This window comes from Lipophrys pholis, assembly GCF_963383615.2.
Source record: "Lipophrys pholis genome assembly, chromosome: 11".
Lineage (NCBI taxonomy): Eukaryota > Metazoa > Chordata > Actinopteri > Blenniiformes > Blenniidae > Lipophrys > Lipophrys pholis.
In genome coordinates this window covers 16,594,864-16,616,146 of record NC_137631.1, presented here as the reverse complement: position 1 = coordinate 16,616,146, position 21,283 = coordinate 16,594,864, and the positions used below count along the sequence as shown (strand labels likewise).

General features: G+C 41.8%; 3 protein-coding genes across 9 annotated transcripts; 1 reads left to right on the top strand and 2 right to left on the bottom strand.

Annotated features, from left to right (window-relative positions):
- Positions 1-1,655: 1,655 nt before the first annotated feature.
- On the top strand, positions 1,656-6,739 carry prrt4a (proline rich transmembrane protein 4a). Its single transcript, XM_080476072.1, has 2 exons — positions 1,656-2,269; positions 3,859-6,739. Exons 1-2 carry the CDS (start codon positions 1,693-1,695, stop codon positions 5,967-5,969), a joined length of 2,688 nt encoding a protein of 895 aa, XP_080332198.1. The 5' UTR covers positions 1,656-1,692; the 3' UTR covers positions 5,970-6,739.
- Positions 6,740-7,527: 788 nt separating this feature from the next.
- impdh1a (IMP (inosine 5'-monophosphate) dehydrogenase 1a) lies at positions 7,528-15,253 on the bottom strand. The gene is made up of 16 exons (XM_080474374.1): positions 14,272-15,253; positions 13,556-13,654; positions 12,839-12,887; positions 12,004-12,105; positions 11,806-11,880; positions 11,341-11,547; positions 11,164-11,251; positions 10,886-11,085; positions 10,572-10,662; positions 10,357-10,452; positions 10,116-10,259; positions 9,807-9,948; positions 9,565-9,708; positions 9,389-9,472; positions 9,074-9,090; positions 7,528-8,959 (listed from the first exon to the last, which is right to left on the bottom strand). The coding sequence occupies exons 1-16, from the start codon at positions 14,505-14,507 to the stop codon at positions 8,856-8,858; spliced, it is 1,878 nt and encodes a 625-aa protein (XP_080330500.1). The 5' UTR covers positions 14,508-15,253; the 3' UTR covers positions 7,528-8,855.
- Positions 15,254-15,983: 730 nt separating this feature from the next.
- Positions 15,984-19,468, bottom strand: LOC308117263 (ankyrin repeat and protein kinase domain-containing protein 1-like). 7 transcript variants are annotated; one of them, XM_080476021.1, is made up of 12 exons: positions 19,264-19,468; positions 18,841-18,998; positions 18,378-18,738; positions 18,138-18,286; positions 18,004-18,053; positions 17,739-17,888; positions 17,550-17,632; positions 17,387-17,453; positions 17,236-17,288; positions 16,622-16,670; positions 16,278-16,520; positions 15,984-16,167 (listed from the first exon to the last, which is right to left on the bottom strand). In XM_080476021.1, the coding sequence occupies exons 2-12, from the start codon at positions 18,993-18,995 to the stop codon at positions 16,160-16,162; spliced, it is 1,368 nt and encodes a 455-aa protein (XP_080332147.1). In that variant the 5' UTR covers positions 18,996-18,998; positions 19,264-19,468; the 3' UTR covers positions 15,984-16,159. The 7 variants fall into 7 exon arrangements, with proteins under 7 accessions (XP_080332147.1, XP_080332145.1, XP_080332148.1 ...); XM_080476022.1 differs by having other exon boundaries at positions 16,008-16,167; positions 16,622-16,667; positions 19,264-19,456; XM_080476019.1 differs by having other exon boundaries at positions 18,841-19,340.
- Positions 19,469-21,283: the final 1,815 nt, after the last annotated feature.

The following is a 21,283-nucleotide window of genomic DNA, read 5'->3' as shown; positions in this document are numbered from 1 at the left end:
ATTCTGAGCAAAGATGGGTCTCAATTGACTTGGAAGTTTCCGTGTGATTGCAAAACAACATTTTGAATGCAGTCTGTACATTGCTCTATCGTTAGTGTCAACATACAATTAGTTGTATATGATATATACAATTATACATGTCAAGTAGGACCATTTATGTTTATGGGTTTATTTTTTCATGTTTATTTTTTCATCATATATGTTTGGTGGACTCAATAAAATTGCACTTTTATTTGTATTTGTCAATTTCTTTGGAATGAGTATCAATCACACACACACACACACACACACACACACACACACACACACACACACACACACACACACACACACACACACACACACACAGACAATTGTCTGCATGTGCTTTAAACTCACTGTCTCCAAATGCATCCGAAGATATGTGGATCAGTGACTATTTCAGTCCCCTCCATGGGAATTGAATTAGGCCATGAGGTTACTGGATCTCTCCCATTGGGTGAAATCAGCACATGTGAAAACATCCTAAACATTACAAACAGAAGGTAATTCAGAAATTCAATAACATGAGACTATCAAAGTCTTCCTACGCCTGCAAAACAAGGTGACATATGGGGATTTGTCGAATTGCTGTATATGCGTAGACCCACAAATAACCGCTTCCATGCATTATAGATGTAAACAGTAAATATTCAGCTTCGCCTAGTGCTGCTGATGGTTCCAGCTGAGCACTTTACGCAGTGGTTACTTTAATTCTCGGTTGTAAATTACAATTAGTGGCATGTATTGATCTGTGGCATGGCAAAGCTTATTTAAGAGTACCGCATGCCTGTTGGTGCCTGTCCTCACGTCGCCTCAGATTTAGGAGGATCTCAGACAGCACTGTCAGATCAGTGCAGCAGCAGCATGAAGCAAAGCGGGGGTAGTTTAGAGGAGGTGGGGTCTGTCCCATGTGTCGACTGCCTGATGGAGAGAAGAGGGGCACAGCACAGCGCAGTGAGTATGAAAGGACACAGAGTGCAGTGCAGACACAGACCGCAGACATGCAGCAACACAGAGCGGCATGTATGTTTAAAGAGGCTGCAGCAGAGTGGACTATAAATGAGGTAAGAAGGAGAAAAACAAAAGGAGAATGGCTGCAAAACTCGAAGCAGTTGTTTGCATAATGTTTCCCAATGAGTGATTTCATTGTAATGTTTGTTCTACATATGTGTGCCTTGGCTTCATAGCGATAGCTGTGTTGGGATTTAATGACAATGTATAAATAGTCCTTGTTCTTGTTGTTTTCATGCACGCAAGTGGGATTTTAGTATTCCCTTTACTTAAAATACACACGTTTTTAACTGATTTATTGCACATATAGCTACTATAATATACAACCATTTGTAGACCAAACTAATTGTGTCCTTTTTGTGATTTGTCTAATTTCCCTAGGCATGCTAAGAATGGCATCCTTGGATAGTTAAAATTATGGACCGATCAAAATGTGAGTGACCTACAACTCCGAGTGACTTGCGGTGGAGTTTGTAGACCCTCACCATGGTCTCTCCGTGGAATATTTATTCTTTTATTCCTCTCTCCTTGCTTCTGTCGATTCTTGTTAAAGCATTAACTGGAGAAAATATTGAAAGCACACAAGATCCGGGCAGTGACCCAGCGCTGTGGTTTCTTGGACAACGCTCGCACAGACCTCAAAGGCCTGATTTAGCCCCAATGGGGAATCCATATACCGGACCAGAGAGTGACAGCCTGGGTCAACCTTTGAGTTGGATCTGGTCGTCATCGGAGGAACATGACGGACAAGGTGGGATCGGTGAATATGGTGATCTACAGGAGAGCACTGAGACATTTGTTCGAGTCAATGAGAGAGCCCGTGAAGATACTACATCTGAGCGGAGTAAACACACGACAAGTTCTTCGACTATAGATGCACCACCTGACTCTCATCATGACCAAACAAAGTATCAGTCAGCAGAGACCACCACCGCAACCTCTCTTTTGGATCCTCCACAGACGGGAGAGAGCCGACTGACATTTCCAACTATTCAAAATAAGATGACTGATAACCAGTTTCCTTTTCGTCTGCCTGGCTCACTAAAACCAAACAAGGATTCATTGCAGCCTGCTGGACGTGGTCCGAGCACAGAGCGCCCTGCTGCTGCACAAGACACTGAAAGCTTGAGGTTGACCACAGGAATTTCTTTTACCACAAAGGGAAAAATAGCTGGGATAACCAATGCTGCAGATAATATTTTATATAAAGGAACTGTCAGCACGCAGCCTGAAAAAGGTAAGAATCCTGTATTGAGTTAGATTTATTGCATTTAGAGCAATCTTCATTTAACCAGCGTTTGCATAAACGTCTTGTCACTGATAGGCGATCATACATTCCAGAGTAAATTATTGTTGGAGGTGTATCTTCCAGAGACTACAAATCTGTTTTGCCGCAGTGATTGTAATATGTATTCTACTGGCAGATGAAGCTGTGAGTTTAGCCTACTTAGATACCCATGTCTTTCTTTTCTCAATTCTTTCACCACAGATTCTCCTATCCACTCCACTAAACTCTTACTTAAGTAAAAAGAAATATATGTTTATTCACATTGCAGTGCGTGTCCACTGCCTGGATTCAGAGCCAACTGACCAGTGTACACAAACTGTATTTACTGCAAACACATTGGCACTCACTTGTCAAAGTAAGTGATGTGTTGTGACCACAAGCTGTGGGGGAGGACGACTTTGACAGAACTGGGCAAGAAATGGTCCTCCTCCCACCGATGTATTCACCACTACACCAGATATCACCAAAAACCTTATCATTCGTGTGGAGCTATTACACATATTGTGAATAATTATGTGTTTAATCTGTTATGGGTCACATTAAGGATGTTCAAAGTAAAAACATGTTTGTTGCCTTAATACTGACACAATTGTTACACTGCCAATGAGCAACCAGACATAGAACACGCTCCACTTACAACCTGTCGGTTCCCTGATTCAAATGGTTCCATACAGCTCATGCTAACTATTATTTCATCTAGGGAGTGAGACATTATTACATTATTGATTGGTTACATAGTCAATGTTGTCCATAGATACCTTTACAGACTCTAATATATAGCACAACACCTACTGACTGTGCTTAATAATAGCCTCGAAAAATGAGAGCAGCATCGAGGTCAATACGGGCTAATCAACCCGCATTTCTCTCTCACTTTCACATGGACACATACACACACAACTTGCTCATGCTGTCGCTCTCTGTGTGACCTACTTAGAGATTCCATTTACAAGCCTGGTCTGTTTTATTATGGATTAACTTCACACGGCGTAGATTCCTTCCTGTTCCCTTTCTGGAAAACATCTATAGTGAAATCATCTATTTTTGCTTGATTTAATGGTCAGAGTTGGTATGAAATGATTAGTGGTGGGCAGTTCTGCCATCATCTAACTGAACATAGATTAACTTAGATAAAGTTAAGTATACTCCTATTGAGAAACATAATCCCTTCGTTGGAGTACTGCAGCACTTATGGTGAACATATTTTGATCACATACAGATCATGTGATCCACATGTTTCATTTTGTGGACATACTCTAATACTCAACCTGAGCAGGTGGAGAACAGCAGTGACCCACCGGCAAAGAGAATCAGCAAACGTTTCGTTTGACGCTTTCTTCCTTGACCTCGAGGCCACGACTGCACGTTTTCACAAAATACTGTTATAATAATAACAAAGCTCATGATATCTTGTTGTGGCTCTCATCAGTTTGCTTTTTTTGTCACTCAGTTTGCCAGGCTAAGTCCCAATTTAATATTCTGCTGTCTCTCTAGTTACACATAAAATGTTCATTGCTCATGATGTTCTTGTTTTGCAGATGACCATAAGAATGATGAGCTGCATGTTCCAAAACCCAGTAGCGCTGTCTTGCTTGATGGTAACATGGACACATCTGTCACATCCTGCAAAACGATGAATCAGTCCTGGACTCCCACCTCCCCAGAGGATCTGGCTTCCAGTGAATCCCTGTCCCCCTTTGTGGCTCTCGGCCCTTCACTTCTGGTCCCCCTGTATTCAGACTGGAACTCCGCCCTGGCAACGTGGGGGTTTGCCTGGGAAGCACACGTCTATGGCATCGGTTCTATCTTCGCAGCATTTTGCCTAATCTCGATGGTCTGCCTGTTAGGCTTGCCCCTGCGTTGTCCACCGGGAAGCCCCTACTTTATGCTGTTGCACTTGTTCATACTTGCATTTGCTGGTATCCAAGCTTTCAGTCTGCTCTATGATGCTTACAGTTACCAGGATCGCCTTCCACCTCTGGTCTCTATGTTGCTTTATGAGTTGCCGTTCCCCTGTCTGATCTCGGCTTTTTCCCTGGCCTTCTTTCTTCTCTCTTTGCGCTCCCGCATGTATCTCTCACTTCCTCTAGCTCTTTCTGCCACATGTTCAGCTTTACCGAGGCCTGGCCTTTTATTATTCATGTCAATGTTACATTTTATCATTTCTCTGGGGTGTGTTGGCATTCTCCAGATTTTCCATAAACTCCCAGTTGTTATCCTGCTTTTCCCTCAATGTCTTTTTGTTTGTCTCACTGTGCTTCTTTCATTCTCCTACCTCATCTTCTTCTGTTTAACGCAAGTCAACACTAAGCATATTTACAGGCTGAATGACAATGGTGAGAGTGGTGAATCTCCTGAAGCAATCCAGCCCACAATTTGTCCTTTTGCCAGAGTGGAGGACTGGGAGAGAGCAGCAGGAGCTGCAGTAGGAACTTCATTCTGCTTGTTAGGATGTGGAGGCCTTCAGCTTTATGGGATTCTGCATGCTTTTGGTTTGGGTGGGGTGGACGGCTTTGGGTTCCAACCCTGGCCTTGGTGGGGCTATCAGGTAGGGTGCAGAATCTGTGAGATTGGGGTGAGTCTAGGTTTGTCTCTCATTGCCACACACCCTCTATTCTGTCAGAATAATTCCTCTATCAAAACCATAACACAGTCCCGTCCAGGGTCTTGGTCCCGTCTATCCTGCAGTTCCCCTCTACGAGGACCTACTTTGCCCCAAATGGGTGGTTCAGATTCTCCCATCCTCCCCACTCAAGATTCCTTGTCCCAAGGTAAGCCGGAAAAGCTGGTGGTCTGTGATGTCGTCACCAACGGGCAGTCAGAGGCTCTTCAGCTTTGCTCAATGGAGGAGTCTCCTGGAAACAAACTAGACCATAGGTCAAAGCTCATCCAAACCAAAACAGTGCTCCCTCTGCCAACGCTCCCATGCTTGCCTCTCCAAACGAAGAATGCAGGTAAATCCCAGCTATATTCTCTGGATAGTTGGGGTCTGGAAAGTGACTCTACTGTGGACTTACGGCCTCCATCTCCGATTGACTTGTCCCGCAGTATTGACCAAGCCCTGTTCAGTGAATCCCTGTTTTCCCACAGCATCTTTGGTTTGCCGAGAGTGTCCCATGCTTCTTCAAGCCTTTCCCTCAACTCTCCTATCCAAAGTACGTCAAAGCAAGAGCCTCGCTTGGTGGGAGACACTCTTTACCGGACCTCCTCTTGTGGTGATGTAGATCAACAGAACACCCTGTCCAGTTCCAGACCTTCCCAGCCACACGACCACATGACGTCTCCCAGTAATACAACAATTTCACCAGAGCAGTTGAACTGGAAAGGGAGTGTGACGGGCTCAACCCAGGGCTTGTGCAACCGCCCCAAAGAAACATCAAAGTTGCGATCAAACTCCTGGGCTAACAGAGGGCAAAACTTTGCTCAGAGCAGCCTTCCAAGAGCAATCCCCCACTTGTCCTACCACAGGCGTTACCGAACCCTCAGCCTCGCCTCCCAGGACAGTCAGGGGTCTGGCCGATTAGCAGGGACCAAGAAGCTGAGTGAAAGCAAACAGCTGGAATGGGATCTGGCTGTGCAAGCTGAGTTTGTCAGCGTGTGCAGACAAATCGATGCCTTGAGTGTCTGTAGTGACACCATTGAATTGTGAACCATAGAACATTTTAAATGTCATTGCTATGCAGCACATTTGTATAGAAACAACCTTACTCTTTTTAAGTTATCAGAAAAGCTTACTGAACTGAAATAGTCACCTAAACTGATGAATAGAAAAGGATTTTACTCATATTATATGTAGACTGAAACAGTTTGTGTAAATTCTGTACAGCTGATATTATTCAAATCTTGGTTTATAATCTAGAAACCAGTGGCCTGGTTTGGAAACAAGTGTTAATGTTTTTTAATGAAATGTTTTGTTTGTTTGTTCACAACAGTTACTGATCTTTTATCTGTTTATATACATAACTTAAAGATATTAAACCGCAGCGAGCCCAAGTTGATTATACGGATGGTTTTTATCAGTGATGTTCCATGTTAGAGTCTGTGAGTGAGAACATGACCACGGATGAATCTGGATGCAGAAAATGTTTATTCGCATGCACAATGTGTGTGTTTTCAAAAGTGAGATGTGCTTTGATATTCCTGACAGGTAACTAAATGGTTTAGTTAAATCTGGATTGACTGGTGTGACAGCAATATGGCCGTGGAACAGTAAAAAGACCCCATGTTAACTATTCTGTGGGATCAGCTTTTTCTCCTACTAATGTTCTTTCCACACCAAAGATATTGCTTTTTAGGTCGACCGGTGTCTCCATATTGCCCATACGTGTGAATGGACATGTGAATGTCTGTATTTGTCATTTTGTCCTGTGACTGACTGGCAACCTGGTATGTCCTGAAAATAAATTACTCTTTTCTGTCAATTCATTTGAAGTTTTCTGTAAAAGATAAAGTTGTCATTTTAAAGGTGAAAACATGAGTAGAATTCTAAAATAGACAAATAAAGATTAATGGGTGATGTACAGATGAAAAATAAGCCGTAAAGGTAAGTTGACAAACCCATTAGCTCCAGTTAATAGTGGCAACAAAGTAATTTGATTTGAGTATTTGTTTATTTATATGATGTTGGGTCACGGTGGGTTAATTTAAGTAAGCTTAGAGGATCGTTTGTTTGTGTTTGTATGTTTGTGTTCTCTTACAAGCATTTTCTGCAATTAGCCACCCATCAATAAATGGCGTTTGGTGATCTGATGCAGCTCGGTACAGTGACACTCTCTCTGCCAACTGCTCCCAACTCCCTGCGACACTGACTTGGATAAATCTGATAAAGTGGATTAAATTGTGGATGAATGATTTATGGTGTCGTGTAAATATTAATCTCACTATAATGTAACATGTTGCCGAGTCAGCAGCATAAAGATACAATTTGTTACAATATAGGAATATGGAAGGACTTTCCCATTTCGTCTTTCAGGATCGTGTTCCTGTGGAGGTGCACACGTGGAAATTTAAGTAAAATGTAAGTTTATACAACATTGTATTTATATATGGATTTCTGGCACTAACCAATTGTTTCAGTGACATCTTGGAAAGCTTATGTGCATTTATAGCCAAAGTTATGCTATTTCCAATGTTTTCCCCCATGCTTTCTAAGGACTTTCCAAAATATTTATCTTCCTCCCTCTAGAGCTTTGAAAAACAGTTAGTATCACAGTATTATAAAAGTATCTTTATTCACACAATACTATTTACAGTTAATATTTTAATCCTCAGAGCATACAATGATCAAATGTATCACCCAATCTAAAAGTCGATTGAATCGGTTATTGTCACGTTAAAGAACTCTGTCTGTAAAAGATGTTCAGTGTCTCATGAAAAATAAAATCACAAATAAAACTAACAACTATTTGTGCTTAGATGAATCAACAACAAAAAAATCTTAACTGAACAATTGGTTAATTACTACCTTATAATCAAGTATTCATAATTCTGTGACTCACAATTCACTTTTTTAAATACAGAAACATTAAAGCAACAAGCAACCATCTGTAATAAATCTTATGTACAATAACGGTACATTTTTACAAGACTTTGTCATGGTAGATCTTATGAAACCACTCCAGAGAGCATTTCAGTTTCTTTGTTTGGATGAAAAATTGCTTTAGAGACAAATCTTTGGGTATTCTATCGAGTCTCAACGTTTGTTTTTGTTTTTTTATCCATTGTTGCAAACTTGAAATAAGACCAAAACAATACTGCACATGTATTTTAAAGAGTCCTTTTGATTTTGAATATAATTTAAGAGAGTTGGTGCTAAGCTTCGATCCCTTCTGCAAAAGTGCAGCGCAGAAATCGCCGACTGGTGGTAAATCGAGTATTAAGTTTTATTATTAACTTTATTGTATGACGTCCAAACATTCACCTGTCAGAGAACCCCACCAAAAAACAAACAAACAAAAATAATTAACTTATTCAATCTAAAGATTGTGAGGGGGAAAAAAATCAACATTTGGGTCTGTAAATATTATATATACATATATATGAAGGCTTAATAAATATTATGACTACTGCCATTGCAATATGATTACAATCTTGGCAAGCAATATTTTTCTACATGGCTCCTGAATCTGTGACGTCAGTAGAAATCTCTGATAAAATTAAAGAGCACCGAAGTGAAGAGTTCCATGTCCTCAAAGTTTGATCCATATTCTACCAGGGTACAATGTAGTAGACAGGTCTCCATTTACAGTAAGAATAATAAGCCTGTCCTCACTGAGTTGCTGGTTTGCATTTGCTTTTCAACAAGGAAATAAAGAGTCAGTGACACGACTTCTTCAACACAACATTCATCAGCACAAATATCCACGGATGTCACCATCCTCTAAAACTCTGGTTTTTCATCATGATCTTCAATATAAAGAGAGGGATGTTTTTCTATCTTCACAGTGGTCTAACACAAACAACGGGATAAGTGAGAAAGCTATTTGAGTGCAGATGTTGTGACGCTTCAACAGCCTTTGTGTGTTTTTTGGCTTGATCACGTGCGTCCAGTGCATCTACTCAGAGCCGCTGGGGCGGGGACATTAGGTCCTGCTTTTGGGTTTCCTCTTCCTCCTGCCTCAGTAAAGCCGCTTCTCGTAACTAGATTTGGAGGGTTTGAAAAAAAGAGGGACAAGATAAGCCGTCTTGTCGGATTGCAAAATACCATTGAATGAAAGAAAGGAGAGAACGACGATAGGATGTGGACGTACTTACATGGCACAAAAGAATATCTAACATGATAGCATGAGTAAGAAAAAAACAAAGAAAAGAGAAGACAATTTTGACGCACCTAACCACGGCTTGAATTTGGCGTAAAAAATGTCAGTGACAGTGCTTTGAATGCAAGTGAAGCGAGAAAACACAATGCATTGGTTTCACAGTGTTTATAACGTAAATCTCAAATATTCACAAAGTAAATGCAGGAAAACAGTGGATGTCTGAATTAACAAATCACTCCCTGCAAAATGAGTCGGAAAGAGAAAACGAAATGGACACACGGGAAACAAGTGGTGATTTAAGATGACTTACGAGTGGAGGCCGTGGACTCCTCCCTCCATCTGGGCAGACATGGTTCTCCTCTCAAACTTCAACTCTCCAGAGTACATCATCGACCTGAAACCGATGCACACAATTCCTAGTTGACTTCGTCTTTCACAAAGGAAACGCTGAGACAAAAAACGTTTAGCAGATCATTTCACTCTCACCGTAAAATGGACAAACTCTTGGCTCCTATATCTTGACAGCCGTGTTGGATACCAGCAATCAGATAAGGGGCAAACTTATGGATGGAGCCTTTATCTTGTACCGATCCTGAGACTCCTTGAGCCACCTTCACTTTATCCCCCTCGCTGAAAGTTACAAAGAGTCGTGGAGAGATGTCTCACAGTGGCGTGATAGGAACTCACATTTTTCATACACATTTGCCCTTGTAACCCATTGCCCCAACCTGAAGTAGCGTTTCTGGCTGTTATTTTTCTCCATTGCATCCAATGAGCCCATTCCTCTATATTTTTTCAAACGCACGCCATCTGAGAAAAAATACTCTCCTGGAGCCTCAGTGGTCGCCGCGAGCAATGAGCCCATCATCACTGAAAAATATATGAATGAACAGAAGATGCTAATCTATAGGATCAGGCCAGTGCCAGAAATACTACAAAATTGCACATTAAATAAAGCAACCACAACAAGAAATGAGAGATTCTAGCAGCATCCATACAATTTAAAAAAAAAGAAAGAAAATATTGAGGTTATTTACCTGTCGATGCTCCAAGAGCAAGAGCCTTCACCACATGCCCAACAGTTTGAATGCCTCCATCTGCTATTACAGGCACTCCAAACCGTCTGGCATACTCTGCAACCTTGTAAACTGATGTGCCCTGAGGCCGTCCACAGGCCATCACTTGAGAACAAAAGAACAATACAATGAGAGTGAAATAATACCACGGTAATTTAAAGTACAATAATTATAATTAGAACTATAATTATTATCATTATACCTTCCTGAGTGATGCAAATAGATCCACAGCCCATCCCCACTCTCAAAGCATCCACACCAGCGTCAATGAGGTTTTTAGCCTGAGCGGCTGTGACCACTAGAGGGCGCCGGAGACACAGAAAAGGACTGATCGTAAAGAAGCATGGAGGTCAAATGGGCGTTTATATTGAAAGGAAATTCTGTAATAAGCTGTGAGGAAACAGAAGTTGAACTCACCATTCCCCCCAACGACCTGAAGTTCTGGATATTTCTGTTTGATGTAGTTGATCATGTTGATCTGGTATACTGAGTTTCCCTGGGAAGAGTCCTGTCATTGGAAAATATTTCATAAAAAATGATTCAGGACAGAGGAAACACTTGATGAGTGCTTACAACTAAGAACAAATGAAACAGACTATTTGCATACACCAGGCATTTACAACTACATTCATAGTATAGAGGAGATTTGTGTGAGCATTTTCACATTTTATTGTTTGTCCGAAACAAACTCAACTCTCCCAAAGCTTGACTGTGCTACAAGCAGAACTTACCAGGACCACCACATCTACCCCAGCCTGCATGAGGAGATCAAGTCTGTATTTGTCATCCTCTCTGGTACCAATTGCAGCCCCACACAACAACTGTTTGCGAGAATCCTTGGAAGCCAATGGATAATCTCTGTTCTTCTTTAAATCAGTCCGAGCAATAATAGCAACCAGCTCATCGCTGTCATTCACGATGGGCAGCTTACCTGGGAAAATCAGATCGTTTAAATGAGCTAAAGAGGAATGGCAATATCAAAAGGCTGAACATCTTTTTAAGGATTTACCTTTTTTACTACGTTGCAATATATCATTAGCCTCTTTTAGTGTGACTCCCGCCGGAGCGACAACAAGATCTTCCCTTTTTGTCATCGCCTGGAGCAGAGAGGAAATCATTTCCCGCGTATCAGAAAACACACCGAAATGTATGACATTCACACAAACCAGAGCATTTGTGCACACACCTCCTCCAGGGGTCTGTCATGGTCCTTTTCAGAGAGAAAATCTATATCTCTGGAGGTAACAATGCCAACCAGCTTGCTCCCCATCTTGCCCGTCTCCGTCACCGGGATCCCAGAGAAACCGTGGCGTATCTTGGCCTCAAACACATCCCCCACTGTGTGATGGGGACTCATGACCACCGGATCTGTGATAAACCCTTGTTCGAATTTCTGACAAAAACAGAAAACATGAGTCATTAATGATTTTGATGGTATTTCCTCTGACTTGGCAAAGTATAGTGAAGCCAAACACTGGAAGGCACACCTACTCTCATAGACGTACACAAGAAGAAACCTTCCAAATGAAAGCAATGGGCTGTTTCCAGTTACGCTCTAAATTGTAGCTCTAAAAGCACCTACCTACTATAAAGTTACTATATACAGTATATCTGTTGTAAGTTCGTGCTTGTTGAGATCTGTCCATCGTACCTTTACTTTGCGCACCTCGTTGGCCTGAAACTCCGCTGTGCAGTTGTGATGAATTATTCCAATTCCACCCATCAGCTGAAACCAACCAATCGAAGACAGAAGAATCAGGTCGGTATACAGATATAAGATAACACATAAAAACATGAGAAATGCACAGTTATACATGATCCATGGAACACATTTGCAGTCTGTACTCACTGCCATGGCAATGGCCATAGACGACTCAGTGACCGTATCCATCGGAGAAGAAATAAGAGGAGTCTTCAAGGTGATCTTTCTCGTCAGTGCAGAGGTGAGATCCTTACAAATGCATAAACATAAAGCATAAACGTTACCTTTGTCCTAATCACCGAATAGTGATGCCCAGTTTTGGGAACAAATAGTTTTTAATACAATTAGAATAATGCCTCGTGAAATTACTCCAAAAGGTTGAGGCACTGACATGCTGCTTTCCAACAAACATCTCTACACTGTTGTGGTTGCTGCAGCAAATTTATTAACCAAATGTGAAAGTTTGGTTTTATTTTGCCATGCAATGATGTTGAAATGCCTCTTTTACACATTAGAAAAATGATTTGCTGAAGTCGCCTGCTGAGAGTTAAATGACGCAGGTGAGTGTGAGTGTGTGTGTCTGTTTTGAACACCTGCTATCGAGTGATAACCCATGTGACTTAAGCATGAAATTAATGTAATGTCCCTGCAGAGCTTGAAGAGATGAAAACAAAGCAAGACAAATAAACAACCCTGTGCTCATCAACACTTAACTACGGAACACAGCTGGTAGTTATCGCAGCAAAATCTTAATGTCAGTGATAAATAATGAATGCAAACCTGACGAATTTTAAGTAGAAAAACATGCTTGTTGCCCAGAAGAGAGGTTATTGTTAGTCAAAGACATTGTTCCATTATTAACATCTACTGAAACAGCAGCTTTTTTTTTTTCATTATTAATGGAAAATATATATATATATATGTATGTTTATTATCAAATGTCTAATGTGTCTATTATGTCACACGGTGTGATGATACTCACCACCTCATCAGAAGTGAAATCTATGAAACCGGGGAGAATGAGGAAGTCGCTGAAAGAACAGATAAGCAAAACGTACATTATAAGAAAACAGAAACTGAGTTATTGATCAGTATTAGTGACACAATGGCCACAATAAACACATTCACAACTGCCATCATAGTCATGTATGTGAAGAGACTTCAGTCTTACAAAGTCACCGTTTTTAATGACTGCAGCAGAAATGATAATCTGTCTCAGAAATATGCTCCACTTATCCTCTGTATGCAGATAAATTCCACCCCCCCAGATGAACACTTAATAGGTATCCACAGGAAAATGACACACACACACACACACACACACACACACACACACACACACACACACACACACACACACACACACACACACACGGGCGTTGCTTTTAATGTCTGTGTCACCACTCAGAGCCATCCTTGAAAGTAGTATTACTCATAATAATCCGCTAAATAAAACCGAGGCAGATGTGTCACTGATATTAATAAACATTCAAAGGAAACATTGCACTGGCCTATCTCTGTGTGTTTGTGTGTGTGTGTGTGTGTGTGTGTGCGTGCGTGCGTGCGTGCGTGCGTGCGTGCGTGCGTGCGTGTGTGTGTGTGTGCGTGCGTGCGCACTTTCCATCCCCGCTCACCGTCACGTCCACAGTAAAATCAATAAAATAGCAGCATTAAGCTTGATTTCCAAGTAAAATCTTACTTGTAGGTTAGTCCGTCCCCAATGGCAAAAAGTTGTTGGGCTGTGAGTCCATCCTCAGGAACATAACCTGTGCCTCCACTGATCAAGTAATCAGCCATGCTGAAAAATAAACAAGAAAGAAAGATGCACGTAAACATCAGAGAGATGAGCGGAAGTGTAGGAATGTGAGAATGAAGAGGATTCTAGACACGTAAAGTCCAGGTCACATTGCGCATCAGTTTTGTTGTTGAATTTGAAATGTCTAGTAAACTTTTCATGTGCTTTTTGTTCATGACACAATCTTTTTTTTGTGCGCTTCATGTTATTGCGAGCTGTTTTTATTTACTTTATTGTCACAAGGACATCATTTTTCAGTCACGAAAAGCTGAACGCCGTGCTCGTCCGTCTCTCACGCTCTAGGTGTTCCCTGCAGACGTGCTTGAGCCAGATCCTCTTACAAAAGGTGAAGAGGAGACAGGAAATGCTAACAAAAGGTATTCGTCCTTGTCAATGGAAGCTACTTCTGTACATCCATGACGGCAGTGCAGTAGGTAAGAGGATTTGCTTGGCTGCCCAGGAAGCTCGTAAATGAGCTTGTGGGAAGCCCACAGCCAATGCTACTAGAAAGTGAAAACAACTCCACAGCTTTCATCCTTCTCATAACCACATCAGAGAGGTTCATGACCTTGTAAGTTTGAGTAGAATGGGTACTGACCAATGCAGTGTGCGAGACTGACCTCTCCGGTTCATATCCAGCTTGGATACGTGTGGCGCTGTATCGCTGAGCGGCAGTCTCGTGCCCGTGTCCATGCGCCGTTGGGTGGACAAAGGCCCCAAAAGGGTGAGGCTGCTCGGCTTCTCTGTTTGAGATACGAGGCCGGGCGGGCTCCATGTCTCCAACAATCCTCCGGTAGTCAATCTGGTAACTGTCTCTCTCACCTTCCCCAAACCGGTCATAACCATGACCCTCCATCTCTAAGAAATCCAGGGCTTCCACCTCCACAAGGCCCCACCACCTTCCACACAAAAACTCTTCAAGCACTCTGGACGTGCTTCATGCACACACACACAGAATCACACACCACGTAAACAGTGGCCTTGGCAGATCCCAAAAGGTAACACACCAATTTGCAGTTCAGTTATAAGCACTCATAACCACTCAATGCTCAGTGTGCTTCTACACACTAGCACCTTTCAGACACACCTGTCATGCGAGGTAGCTGTCTTGCCATCTGTTTTGTTGCCTGAGAAACAGTCTGAGAAAATGGTGCAAAACAAAATATCATAGATGTAGGTCCGCAGTGAGGATCACCTGCGTGTGAAATGTAAAAATGTGTCTCTTTTAATTAAAAGAAAAAATAAAAATAAAACAAAAAGAAAGATAGAAAAGAAGAAGCAGCAGCAGCAAACAATCCTTAAAACAGCATGGGTTTGCACTCAAGAGAATAGTTATTCCAGTCTGTTTGCTCTGATCCTTGGAGAACAAAAATGTTGCCAGGTATGGGGGAAGAGCTTCTCAGCTAACCTGTTGATGAAGGGAACTATCTGCTTCAACCAAGTTCAGGATTCCCTTTGAGTTCCCCAGCTGAGGCTCGGGCAGCCGTTGGGAAGGAGAGTCAGGTCCTGATTAAGAGGCACATGACGTGTTCCCCTGGAGGCCCAGAACGCAGTGCTGCCTGGTTATCCCTGCGGCTGCTGGAGCTTCTCTCCACTCTGTTCTCACTGGTGCCCGCTGAGCTTAACTCTGTTTCTGACAGGAGCAGACGTCACTCTCCCACAAAGAGGATTGGGAGCATTAATGCAGGATGGGGTGGGGTGAGACGGGCGTGTAGGGTGGAGCAAAGCAGCACGGCCCAGGAAGAGAAGGATGGGTCAAGATGACACTTGAACACTTCTCCTCTGGAGGATTACCACGGTGTGAAGGTGTGTGTGTGTGTTTTTGCAAAGCTCGGGGAGGTAGAGCTGTGAATGAGGCAAAGGTTAAACCCCAGACGGTTGTTATGCTGCACGCTTCGAAGTTCAGCGACAGGTACAACTTTTAAGACATGTAAATAATTCGTAATCAAATATAGGAGTCGCTGCACACAACTCATGTCTGCACTTTTTTTTTTTTAAACATACGTTGCTTGTGGTAGAACATATCAAACTGAAATTGATTTTCAATCAGTGTTTTATGTTGGCTCACACACAGCATGTGAGAAATAACCAAAACACAAGCGACAGACTGAGAGACAGGAGAATAACGTTTTGCCTGGGACGCCCTCAAGGCCATCATCTGCAGGTGACTGACTGACTGACTGCTTGTGACAGTTACTGAGGGATTGAACCAGAAAAGCCTCTTATATTCTCTCTCTCTCTCTCTCTCTCTCTCTCTCTCTCTCTCTCTCTCACAAAACTTTAAAAGACTATTAAACATGTTACTCCCCGAGGCAGAAAAAGAAGAAATCTTGGGAGTGTCAAATTTGTTTTTCTTACAAAATGTTTATTACGACTCAAACGCATTACACTGAATTGTGAATTGGTCATAAAACAATTGCGGTTCTGGTTTTTCATTGAAGGTGAAAGTGTAAGAGGAGAATCGGAACTTGAGCATGTGCACGCAATGCATGTATGCCTGCTTTAGGATTATCCACCTAAAGAGAAAGAAAGATAAAAAGCACAGTTAAATATTTTAACTACTTAAAACAAAAAAAAATTATTAATAATAATGATGTTTTTTTGTTTTTTTTTATCAATATCATACCAAGCTTTTCCACCAGACTGGGGTGATGTTTCGCGAGGGCGTCATAGAAAGCTGCTTTGACTTTCCTCCCTGCTGGACTTAATATCCTCGAATAAAGCAGCCTCATTTGTTTCTGACTCATCTTTTCAGCTTCAATCGCAGAGCGGACTTCACGATGGACCATCTCTCCAAGTTCCTCTACTATTGCCGTCACTTCAGAAACTTCTTCAACCAACACCAGAAAGTTGTCCTTAACAAACTTAGCTGATGGGAAACAGACAGCAAATGAAAATATGTCAAATATGAGCGTTATCTCAGTCACGACATCGGTCCAATATATTGATGCAGAATAAGTGAATAGCGACCTTTTTCCTCAGCTGTCAATCTCTTTGTGGGAAAACCACCAGAGTTCTGCTGGGGAGAGAAATGAACATGTTTCACTCCATATCAAGTAACAAGTACATCCGTTTAGATGGGTGCAAGACTATTGTGCACGGTGTCAAACATATGACACGCGGGTCAATGTCTTGTTTCAGCAACATCTTGAGACCAACAAGAAACATGATTGCAGAAAGATGTTTTAATGTTTTTGTTTACATTTGTCTGCGTTTTCAGATTGCACCTTTGAAAAAGTGCCTTTATGTTATTTCTTTGCCATGTGACAAAAAGAAAAGAGTAGTTTTCTCACTTCTGATAGTCGTTTCTTTTTTTAAATTATTCTTATTGTTTACTGGCTTGGTCCAGTTCCGATCCACTGTTGCTGTTTGAAGCTCCTGAACTAAAATGTCGGATCCTCCGGATATATGAGACGCATACAACCATTTCGTCGAATTTCAATTCAGTTCATTTCCAAGATAAATTGATTATTTTTGTGATGATATAAATACGATTAAAATAGGTGAAACACGAGACAAACTGTTTTCTTATTGTAACTTCATTTTAATTCTGTATAATGTTCAGAAATGTTGATAAGACTGACCTGTGCTGTGAACTGAGAATGATCTACCGTATCATGCGAGTTGGACTTTGACACTGAAAAAAAGGGAAGAAAAACAAACAGATGTGTACATTCCTGTAACAATAATAACATAATTCAACATCTGGTGCTGTCTATGAGAGGGACGGTTTACCTGGTGTTGCACTTTTAAAACTGAATGCCACACTGGTGTTCTGTTGCTCATCACTGGTTGGTGGTTCCTTTCGAGAAACACAAGACATTGCAAAACAAATATCCCAATAATCAAAAATAACTGACAGATTGCTGTACTGGAGTTTCTGAATCTTATTTTGTACCAGTGTTTTTAGGATGCCGCAGACTGCATCAGGAAGTTCCCTCTTGTGCTCGAAGAGGAGCTTCTCAGTTAATTCGAGGCACTCTGAAACATGGGGAGTAAAGTGTGCACTGATGCACCACCAAGAGGAAAGCGTCTATTTTCAAGTGCACAAAGTGCAACAATGAGCAAGGCGTTAACGAGCACCCACCTCGGAAGGTTGGCCTCTCATCTGGATTCTTATCCCAGCATCTCTTCATCAGTTCAATCACCTCTTCCAACTCCTGTGCGTTGTTTATCTGGTCACAACAGGGTCTGTTGCCCTGTGGGATCTTTAATGCCACAAGATTGTAGTCTTTACCTGAAGTTAAGGTGATAAAAAAAAAAAAAAAAAGATGCATGCACACTTATGAAGAGGACAGGTTAAATAAGAAAACGCAGAAGCATAAAAAGCATGGCAGTAGATTTATGCGTACCAGGATAAGGTTCTTTACCGCTAAAAATAGACCAGAGAAGGATCCCATAGCTGATGAAGGTACAGAAAAAGTGTCAGATGATCATACATGGGAGAGTTTCACATTTAACCGTATTCTATCCTTCTAATAATTACCTGTATCTGTCAAAAGCACGCACAGGTTTATATGATGTCTCAAAAGCCTCTGGAGGCATGTACTTATATGAGCCCCCAATCATTTCTGTTGTTTTTCCATTGACATTCAATACACTGGTGGAAACCCTGGATAGACCAAAGTCTGCAAGCTTCAAAACAGTAGTAGGAAGAAAAATTAAAGCAGCAATTAAATATGATTGGTCATTAGATTAAAAAAAAAGAAAAGGGAACGGCACATACCTTAGCATTCAGATCCTCAGTCAGCAGCACGTTGCTCGGCTTGAGGTCGTGGTGCATGATTTCCCTTGTATGGAGAAAGTTCATCCCTAAAGCCACGTGATGGGCCAAGCGGACGGCCAGCGGCCTCGGTGGGGCGCTCTGCAGTTTCATCTGCAGTGTCTGAATAGATCCTCTCTCCATCAGCTCCATGACTATTCCCTGCTCCATTAGGCCTCCGCCAGTTGGAGGAATTCCCCGATACATTCCATAAACCCTCAACACAAACTCACAGGAGGCTTTGTCCATGTGATCGGCCTCCTCGCGCAGTGTTTCATCGTGGTGCCGGACGAGGCTGGAATGAGACGGCTGACTGCTGGGACAACTAGAAGGAAAGGAATTTAGACAGAGCTGTGACATAATTGGATGTGAGTGAATTTAGATTTAAAAAAAAGAAATTAAAAATGTTAGTGGAAAATTAATTTACCCAGCAGGATTACGAATTAGTTTAATGGCCACGCCAAATCCCCAGGCCTTGTGTCTGGCCTTGTAGACATGTCCAAATCCCCCAGAGGCAATGAACTCCCATTTCTCCAGGTTTGCATTTCCAATGGGTTCATTCTTCTGGCTCAGCAGCGCCATCTCCTGTCGGACGTTAGGAAACGACATGCAGCCGCACACGCCACAGACAAGTTAAATACCACGTGATTCGTGTAAAAACAGATAAGAGAAACATGGATGGGGTCGTTTCGTGTAAAGTCTGTTTCTTTAGCACCAAAGTGCAGTCAGTGCTTTGGGCTGCACACGAGCTGTGTTGTTAAACAGTAACAGAGCAGCAGAAAACACTTCAATGAAACAATCACGCAGACATTTCCTACTTGTATCACCTCCAGTTCTCGCTGCTACTTACCAGATACTCCCCAAGAGAAGGGTGGCCTGAAGAAGTCCTGCAAAAACAAGATCACAAAAGTTTCACTTCCTTGTGTTGAAGGGAGGGGCTGGAACTAAAGACACGCTCAGCCTTGGAACGCACACGCAAGCATGCAAGCAGGCACACACACACACACACACACACACACACACACACACACACACACACACACTTATTAAAGAGCTCTCAACCTTTTCTCGTTTCTGATTATTTCTGGGGAAAATTGTGTGAATTTCCTTGTGACAACGCTTTTTTTTTTCAAAATAAACTTTATTTAAAGTTTGTGGTGTACAAACGTAAACAGAGCAGTCATTCCAATTCACACATCTTCATTGCAAAAGCAGCAACAAAGATTATGAAATAAAATAAAATAAAACAAGAATTGAAATTGAAAGCAGCGTTTAACGGGTCTTCGCAATTCCACGTACGTCGGAATGTGTTGCATGTCAAGGGTTTGTACAGGTCCTGTTACCAGCAGGTAGCGCTTTGACCGATCGATGTCATCGGCTTATGGCTGTGATCAGATGTGGACTCTCGTGCAACTTGTAAAGTTTCAGCGCGAACGGACAATGCTGAGGCTATTTACAGTCCACCTAATGTTTGATGGTGAATATTAAAACTTGTGGCGAGGGCACGTCCACACCTTCAAGTGAAGCTATAACCGAGATTCATGTGATGAGGACCGGACTGTGATGCAACATGGGAAATTTTCAGGCAGAACGGAGCACGTTCGTGATATTTTCACTCCACTTCCTGTTTCCAGCAGGTGGTGCCATGGCTGATGCTCGTAATTGTTGTATGACTGTGATGAGGGCCAGACTCAATTTGACCACGTTCAAGCTGTTTACAATACACTTCCTGTTCCATGGCGTTCCAGACCATTGCCACGCCCTCAAATGGCTTTACGCCTGAGAGTCATCTTATGGTTGTGATGAAGGCCGGGCTCTGATGCAATGTGTCGATCTGATCATGTTCAGGTTATTTACATCGCACTTCCTGTTTCATGCTGAGCGTGACCCCTGCCAAGCCCTCAAATGGCGTTACGACTGAGTCATAACATGGTTGCGATGAAAGCCGGTTTCTGATGCAGTTTGTCAAGTTTGACGCCACTAAAGCAATGTTAAGGCCTTTTACACCTCACTTCCTGTTTTTACACTACAGTCAGTGTTTGGTGGAGAAACAGTGTAAATCGGGTTCAACAGAACAAAACATATGCAATGAACATCGTTCATATACGTCTGCCTGTATGAGAAAAATAAATGAAAATTCGTTTTTGATTAGGAAAGCATGCAATGAAGTCTATCCTCTCGGAAAACCTGTGCAGTTTGATTGTATCCGGAAAATGAAATCAATGAAGCATGCAGCCTGCGTTAAAACAAGCAACCACCAATAAGCATTTAGATTTAGACTGCTGCTCTTAGCAGTGCGAGCCACACAGTTTAATATCTTTTACCCGACGAGGCTGTGACCGAGTCACATCACGTTCGATGAATGTAAGTGAGACAGAAAGATAATGGAATATGTTTATCTTGAATGCATGGTGCTCGGTTTGTTTTCCTTTTTTCAACGAGTTGCCTCATCTTAGATACAATTGTCGCTTTGATGACAGAAAAATAAGCCACCAGTTACATTCCTAATTTTTTCATTCAAACAGAACTAATAAGCAATTACTATTATTGTATTGGAATTGTTTAAAAATCAAGATTTCATTGTTAAATATTGTGTCAAATTCATTGATTGTTGAATGTCAACCGAGCATCTACATTTGAACAAGAAAAAAAAAAAGTATTATACACATGATTAATTATGAATACGCTGGAGATAATATCACCTTATTGAAAGCTAAACAAATGAGAGCACTTTACATATTCATTGCATTTTGCGCGTCCTGCACCTGTGTGCACGTCCAAAACAAAAGCCACAATTTGAACATATTCAAATGATTAACTTTTCACCTCTGAAAACCTACATATAAAAGCATTGTTCTGTGTCTGCAACA

What these genes read in the sequence shown, in the direction of transcription:
- prrt4a (XM_080476072.1), top strand. Translation starts at nt 1,693, where the DNA reads ATGGGGAATCCATATACCGGACCAGAGAGTGACAGCCTGGGTCAACCT. An exon ending in CAGCACGCAGCCTGAAAAAG is followed by an intron (nt 2,270 to 3,858) that starts GTAAGAATCCTG and finishes CTTGTTTTGCAG; the next exon opens with ATGACCATAAGAATGATGAG.
- impdh1a (XM_080474374.1), bottom strand. Translation starts at nt 14,507, where the DNA reads ATGGAGGGTCATGGTTATGACCGGTTTGGGGAAGGTGAGAGAGACAGT. An exon ending in GGGGACGGACTAACCTACAA is followed by an intron (nt 12,888 to 13,555) that starts GTAAGATTTTAC and finishes CTGTTCTTTCAG; the next exon opens with CGACTTCCTCATTCTCCCCG. An exon ending in GGGTAGATGTGGTGGTCCTG is followed by an intron (nt 10,663 to 10,885) that starts GTAAGTTCTGCT and finishes TTCCAATGACAG; the next exon opens with GACTCTTCCCAGGGAAACTC.
- LOC308117263 (XM_080476019.1), bottom strand. Translation starts at nt 19,022, where the DNA reads ATGTCGTTTCCTAACGTCCGACAGGAGATGGCGCTGCTGAGCCAGAAG. An exon ending in CGTGCTTTTGACAGATACAG is followed by an intron (nt 18,054 to 18,137) that starts GTAATTATTAGA and finishes TACCTTCATCAG; the next exon opens with CTATGGGATCCTTCTCTGGT. An exon ending in GCGGCATCCTAAAAACACTG is followed by an intron (nt 17,454 to 17,549) that starts GTACAAAATAAG and finishes GTTTCTCGAAAG; the next exon opens with GAACCACCAACCAGTGATGA.